We start from the raw sequence: 7,840 nt of genomic DNA on the forward strand, positions 1-7,840 counted from the left end.
GCTCTCTCTGGATGTGGTCTGGGCTCCTTTTGCATGAATTCCTGCATCAGTGTGGGGGTCAGCCTGTGGTTCTGCTGAGGCGTTCAGGAAGTCCAGGTTGCTTTAGTAGTGACTGATACGATGGTGTTTCCTACCGCCGTTTTTCCTTCCACTCAACTTTTCGTGAATGTCCTTAGACACATTACTCTGTAAACAGCCAGCTTCTTTAGCGATGAACTTTGGTTTCATTGTGAAACGTATCAGTGGCTGTCTGTCAGGGAAAGACTGTCTGTAAATACTCGTGTTTCATTCCTATGATGTTTATATTTGCATTTAGTGATTTAAATAAATGAACCTTCAGTTATTTGTGATTTGGGCCCAAAGAGGAACCAGACATTTGGAGGTCAACAGTTTGTTCCTGAAATCTTGGCTGGTTTCTCTTCAGTGTGTTGAAGGTGTGACCTTACAATGTCTGCAGGTGGATCTCCATTATCGGAGGTTTAGAATGAAACATCTGGGGTTGTGGAGGATATTATCCTGAATCTAATCTATAGTTAAAAGACTACAAACCTGCAACACCTAATTAGTTTTAACATTATTTATGATTTACATGTTCATTCATTTATTATATTTATTTATTATATTTATATTTAAATCGCGTTCTCTACTTTCTGTGTTTTATTTTGTTTAAATCTGTTTTTTGTTTGGATTAAAATTATTGGGGTAAAGAAGAAAGTGAGGCGAGGACAGGAAACAGTCTTCACCCCCTTCAAAATAAGAGCCTGAATCTAAATGTCTATCTACTAATAATTGATAACCAAAACTTCAACACAGATGTTGAACTTTATTCAAATGTAAGTTTAGGCAGACAAATAAATTAGCGTTTTAGATTAATTTAGGGGAAGCTAAATGCGCGAAACGTTTTCAATGTTAGCAAAATGCTAACCAAAAAATGAGATCCTCCAGTTTTCCCACCACTGTCTGAAAAAACATCAGACATTATGAAAAACATTTGTGTGTTTTTATCAATGTAAGTAAATATCTGTTTTCATCTATGAAACCCACAGGAAGTGACTTATTTCCGTTTCCCTCTTGTTTCCTGTGCAGCTGTTGGGCATGGCGTTCTCCATGACGCTCTTCCATCACATCCACAGAACAGGGAAGAAGTACGACGCCTAACCTGGGTGGAGGAGCCCCACTGCCTGCTGGGAAGAGACTCTGATTCCAACATTCTTGCTTTCCGTCTCACTTCACCACTTGTGTAAAGCATCCTGTCCTCCTTCCTGGCCTGTACAGATTCCAGCTGTGTTCCTGCACCTTTCCTGCTCTCTCCTCCTCTCATTCATTTTGCCAAAGAGTAACACAACTGGATCTGAAGGGACACCTACTTTTGGCAAGCAAGAGAATAACATTGGTTCTGAATGAAATATACTTTGTTTTTTCTCATCATTTTTCTTGGACTAACAATTTGCTGGAAGGAAAGTTGGATTTTGAGACAATGAAGACTGAACTAAAGCCCATACCGCATCTCCAAGGTGACGAAAACCCATGAAATAGAAACTGAAACTTTTCTCCTTTCTGGAGGTTTTTTCATGTTGATCAACGCATTGCTCCCTGTTTTCCCTTGTAAATGGATAAAGACCCAATACGGCATGCTAGTTTTTTACTTCACTGACTTGCGTGTCTCTGAAACTTTAGTTTTAAACTTCTCAGATTTGTTTTTTATTCAAACGCTCAGCGCTCCTGCAGAATGCTGAGTGGTGAGCAGTTCAGCATGGCGACCTGGTGGATGTGCTGCGTGTCGGCTCGGGTTTGACGTGAAGGGGCACAGACATGTCTGCGTGGTTTTTGTTGTAATCCATAAATTTTTTTTTTTTACTGCGCTGTAGAGATTAGGGAAAAGGGAAAGTGTTGGAAGAACATCATGTGAGTGTGAGGAATTATCAGTGGATTTATTTGGCATCGAATTCAGCAAAATCCGCTGGGTAATAAATTTTAATTCATAAATCTGTCCTTGAACACGCATTGCTGTGTTCAAATTCCCCTGTGAGGCAACATTCACAGCGTTAAGCTGTTTGTCAGCGAAGGGATCCGGGTGATAAAGTCTTTTTTTTTTTTTAGACGAAGTGTTTGTGTGTTTATCTCTGTGTTTGTTTGATCACTCAGAGGAGGTAAAACCTGGAATCAGAGAGGAAAGAGTAACGGCAGACATGTTTTCTCACTGTTGCAGCCATCACTTGTGCAGGCAGGGGGAGGCCAGCAGCTTCTCCTCCAGCTCTCATTCATTCAGTCACCCTCAACTCAACCCTGCCTCCATTTTTTTCTGTTTACACCCCGATTCTCTTCCCACATTTCAGGAAGCAGTGAGTTTGACATTCCTGCTCATTACTCAGTCACACCTCTGGTTTGCAACTTCACATATTTCATGTAAGCTTACTTTTTATGCAGCCTAAAGAGGAATTGGTGGGGGGCTGGGATCAAAGCCAAGGCGGATAGATATAGCAACACAAACCCTGTAGGACACATCTGTTTACGCACTGATGCACCACAGGAAGCCGGGGCATCAGTCTGCCTCCTGCAGACCAGAAATACTCTTCATCTGCTGGTGGCTTGAAGAGAATGCCCCCCAGTTTATCTCAGAAGGTATAAAGAGGTGTGAAGAGCTACCTTTATTGGATGGGGATCGGTTTAGCTGCGCCTGTCAGGCTTAGGTTATTCAGTTTTTGACGTCTCCGGGGTAAATTGTTTTGACATCGACAACGATGAAAAAGAAACAGCAAATCAAGAGACAAGTTACAGAAAGAAAAGACCTGAGAGGTTTATGGCTTTATTTACAGCAGGGATGCTCCGTTCACAGAGAACGATGCTACGCTGCAGCGCATCCGCACAAAGTGAAACAGGTCAGCTTTAATCAGAGAGACGGTTGATTAGGTGCAAACTGGAGCAGATCTGATTGCAGATTAAGCACAAATGATCAGATATGAGCAGTAAGAAGTGAAAAAAGAACATATGTCCTTTAACCCCGGCGTCCCTTTAGGTTGTTTTCTTAAAGAATGTCATTAAAATATTATATGCAAAATATTTTTTCACACAGCAACTAATACTCACTAATTAGTTTTATTTTTAATTTAATTTTTTTATTCTAATGAATTTTTTAGTGATTCTGTATTTGAATCAAATTACATGATTTGAAAAGTCCAGAAAGGACACAGATTACTTTATTTTGCTTAAAATTAATTACCTGGAGAGACAAAGACTCATGAAAAATTCTAATTCAGCTGATTTCATACATCACCTGGTCGATAGACACGCAGTAACTGGAAAAGTTCTGCAAAACTAAAATAAAACAGAAGAAATGTCCGATGATTTTTCAGGCTCACTCCTTCTCTACTTTTCCAGCCTCTGCCGGATCGTCTTTGTGGTTTTCTGCTGCTGCAGCCCCTTTTTTTTATTTTTTATTTTTTGTGACACATCATTGTGTCTATGATTATAGTTAGTGGCTTTGTTTGTTTAGAAAGCTACCCAGTGGTATTGTTCGCAGCGTACGCCAGTTAGGCAGAATGAGGTCGAGACAGCGCTGTCGCCTGATTGGTGATTCTGTTTCCATTTAATTCACTGCAATTACTCAGCTGAAGCCGCAGCATAAAGGCACTGCATGCCTGAGGTGCATCCCACTGAATAAATAACATTTCTAATCTCCCTCACAAGCCTGATTTCCACCTGTCCAAAAGGACTTTTCTGGACTCAGACTTTGCAGAGCTGCTGGCTGCATTCACAGCCTGAACTTCCAAAGCAGCTACACAAAGTGTTAAAGTGACTGTAATTCACATTTGGTCCAAATTTTTGCATTTTGCGTCACTTGAAGCTTGAACTCTACAGAAGAGGATTAGGGCCATTGAAAAAAAACAACTAATTTTAATCTCAGCATTATGACTTTATTCTTTCCATTATTTTCCAGAATTTTGACTTTAATCTCTGAGAATTTTGAAATTTAAGTCAGAATTCTGAGAAAAATTTAAGAATTAAATTTTTTCAGTGGTCATATTTCTCTTCCGTAGAACTCTGTATGTTTGTGCAAAATTACATCAAAATTGTTGCGTTTTAATTGATCTTCTGGCCAGAGGGCAGCTGGGGTTCCTGGTTTGTTCTGCAGATTTAGAGCGCTCTATGCAGCCTGAGACATTCTGCGTCTCTACTTGTTGTGTCCATGGGGTTAACATGACAGCTGCTGTTGTACAGTGCATGCACGACTGCTTGCTCCCTCTCTTAGCCCCCACAGCTTGGCTGCCTCCACAAACTCCACACGACTGTTTTCCCCCTTATTTGCCGCCTCGCTCTGCAGATGCTGGCTTCACATTGAGACGCTGCAGAGAAGCAGCTCAGCTCTGTGGAAAGCAGCAGCAGAGGAAAACGTTCTGCACTGAGGAGGGTTACGGGAGGAATCAGTGTTACTGTCGCAGCTACATGTGAGGCTGCACTGTACACCTCACAAAAAATCTAGGTGAATATTTCACTGTACTCACGTTAAATAGAAAACACAAGGACGCAGAATGTTGAGGATAAAAATTCTCCAGATGTGACGTTGTGGTTCAAAGCCTGCAGTTTCTGTAACGCTTCGCCGCTGACTCATCCGAATACACAGAGACTCTGAGTGTGAACTCTGCTTCAACCCTGCCACTGTCGCTTAGTTTGGGTTCATCTGTGTGTTTTTTTTAGAACGTAGGGCCAAATGACATTTTTACAAAAGCTGTCCAGTGATGTTATTTTTGTATGTTGGTTGTTGCTGTTTTAATGTTTGTTTTCTACTGTTTTTGTTGGCTTTTTGTTCCTGTTTGTGACAGACGCTCCCCTGACTCTCATTGTACGCAGATGACACCTTTAATTCATTTTTTACACAAGGGATTAGTCTTGGCAGCGCTTCTGCTTCTTTACAAGGTGCAAAAATGCCTTTTTTTGTCTTAATACTGGAACAAGCACATCAATTCAGAATGAATGGAAATGTAGCAAATACACTTTACTGCCAGCAGTATTCTCATCTCAGAGATACACAGTCCTATATATAAGTTGGTATATGATGGCAGCCCAGCCGTTGCAGCCATTCTCCCGACTTTTTCAGTCTGAACGGCTCACTTCTGATTGTTTCACCCCCCCTAAAAAATCTGTTTTGTTCCACGTCCATATGTGTAACTAAATTGAATATGTATCTGATTGTTTTCAAATCTTCACACCTTGTGTCAAACTGAAGGTGCGGGGGCCAAAAGAGGGCCCCCGCACCAAAAACTTAGTCAAAGTAAAGCAGTTTTTATCTCAGTTTTTTTCAACACAGCCAAATTACATCAACATGAAAAGATGTTCAAATATTATTTAATTTTATTTATTGATGCAGAGACCGCTGTTTATTCATATTTCAACAGTTTAATAGGTTTTATCAATACATTTTGACTCAACTGGCTAAATTTGATCTTAGCCAAATTGAAAATGATTTTGACATCGTTGGTCTGAATTTTCATGTTGCATTTAATCGGACTTTTACGTGAAACATGGATCATAGTTCTGCACCAGAAGAAGCCGTAAACAATGGCTAAAAACTGTAATTATAAAATTATGAAAGAAGTGTGTGTGTGTGTCAGTGACGTGTAACAAATCCCAATCCCATCACTCCTGGTCCGACTCTACATCCAAATAGAACCGGGTCAGAACCAGCTCAGAAGTTGCAGTCGTGGGCTTTCTTCTTCTTCCTTTTCCTCATCTTATGATTTTGTGTCAGTTACATTAAAATGGGTCTATAGACGGCGGCGTCCATTATTACTGCCATAAACGGAGTGCTGCTGCGTCACGTCTACGTTCTTCTTCTGTGAGTCGCTTTGATGTTAAAAACCGTTCATACAGAAATCTGATTGTGGTCGCATTTAATTAGCAGAATCAATGACCACACAAAAAAATTTACAAAATTATAATTGAGCTTTGAAATTTGCTGTGATTTTACACAGTCTTTGTGGCTGTAATTCCCAGTTGTTTCCACTTTGCTTTGCTACCACTAACAGTTGACATGGAATATTAATTTTTTTTACAAATGTTTCTAGAAACAGTCTACCTTCCCAAATGCTGGATTTGATGCTCCTGTTGCAGCTGAATCCAACGATTTGGACGGCTGAGCGAATACTTTTGGTCATATAGTTGATGACTGGAGACGCATCGATTCCACTTCTAGTTTTAAATAAATGAGGATGTGCAGTTTAACTGCTCATGTAACTAATATATCAGCCCCATGTGTATATATAGAAATATATTCTCATTTTACAACTGATTTAAGTCAGTGTTTGCTTCAACACAAATGAATATATTTACACTGACAGCTCAATTTTCTAACAAACTATGTGCTTTCACGCTTACTTAGACATACCTTCTTGTACTGTATGTGTCTGTTTTCCTTGTTTGCTGTTCTTCCTCCACTTGCAGTGTAAATTTTATGTAAATTTATGTTTTTATCAGTAAGCTTTTCGTGTCTTGTTTGACTGGATTTTGATCTTGTAGTAAAAACATTTCTTTTTCATTTCAGAAGAAGCATAAAATATTCTTTCTCATCCCTCAGTAAGTCACAGAGATGCTGAGGACTAAATGCATCGCAGCGATCCGGGTTTTGTGCAGCACTGAGGGACTTGGAGCAGTTTCTTTTTATTTGAATCACTTAATTTTTTTACCTCCTTTTGGCGTATTATTTTGTGTAATCTGCTCTGAATCCGTCTTCTGAGCTGAAGCTGTATCTTTGAGCGGTGGAAATGATGTTCTACTGCAGAAACGGCGTGTTTGATGTTGTGCTCTGCTCGGCGGCATTGTCTGATGCCTGCCAACATCGTCCTGTGACTTCCTGCCACAAAGCTACTCTATCCGAGGTGGTGCACTTCCTGCTCTTTCTCTCCAAATCAACTATTTTTTAAATAAAGGAAAGTGTGTCACTAAATCCCAAGATGGCGCACAGTCATTGCCTTTCCTGTTTAATGACTCATTGCTTCTGATTTATTCTCATTTATATGTTGCTGTCAATTTTATAGGCCACATTTAAATACTGATTCAGGTTTTATGGAGTGGTGACAGTGAGAGGAATTCGCCAGTCCAGATCTCATGAAGTGTTTAATGAAAGAGAGGCATCCCTGCATCAAAGCTGCTTCTTCCTGGTAATCCTGCAGTTCTCCTGGAGATGAGCTAATGGCAGTCGGCAGGTTGAGCTCTGAGGGTCTTTAGAGAACAAAAAGGAGGTGATGAAAGTCCAAACTATTGGCAAATTGTCTCGCACTTTAACAGGACGGAATGAGCAGCAGCATGTTTTCCACAGATCCCCCCTTTTTAACCTAATGTCATCAGAAGTATCTGTGTGTGTGCAGGGGTGTGTGTGGGTGTGTGTGTTACAGAGAGTAAAAGAGAGAATGCATGTTTTGTGCCATTCCACCCTCATTTTTGTTTTTTGTTGTTTTAGATTGCTGTTATTTCTATGCAAAACTCTGATCTATTTTAGCCTTTGTACAGATTATTTTGTATGGGTAACATGTACTGAAATAAAGTAAAAGTAATCTAGAGTGGATTTTCCCCCACTTGTTGTTATTAGAGTTTTCTCTACGTTTCCCCAGCCTCATACGTTTCATTGACCTGAATTTCAGTTCCATGGAACCGTATATCAGGTTCCTGTGTAGCTTGGAGCTTGTTAAGCTGCAGTTGATGGGATTTTAAGGTTTGTTTCTGGTTCTCACTCTGTAAAACTGCGTTATGGTACATATCATGGTGCTTTTTCCATCTAATACTAAATGTTTCTAAAACAAACCACTAAAAAGGACTGTTTGTAAATTATAAATATGACAGAAAATAG

At 40.0% G+C, this 7,840-nt stretch overlaps 1 protein-coding gene across 3 annotated transcripts in view; it reads left to right on the forward strand.

Annotated features, from left to right (window-relative positions):
• The window catches only part of tspan9a (tetraspanin 9a), a 224,119-nt gene extending 216,566 nt beyond the window's left edge, over positions 1–7,553 (forward strand). For all 3 annotated transcript variants that reach the window (XM_032580078.1, XM_032580071.1, XM_032580062.1), the window contains one exon: positions 1,087–7,553. In XM_032580078.1, the coding sequence (XP_032435969.1) occupies positions 1,087–1,158 (72 nt within the window). In that variant the 3' untranslated portion in view covers positions 1,159–7,553. The remainder of the gene's footprint in view (positions 1–1,086) is intronic.
• Positions 7,554–7,840: the final 287 nt, after the last annotated feature.

This window comes from Xiphophorus hellerii, chromosome 2 (genome assembly GCF_003331165.1).
Source record: "Xiphophorus hellerii strain 12219 chromosome 2, Xiphophorus_hellerii-4.1, whole genome shotgun sequence".
Lineage (NCBI taxonomy): Eukaryota > Metazoa > Chordata > Actinopteri > Cyprinodontiformes > Poeciliidae > Xiphophorus > Xiphophorus hellerii.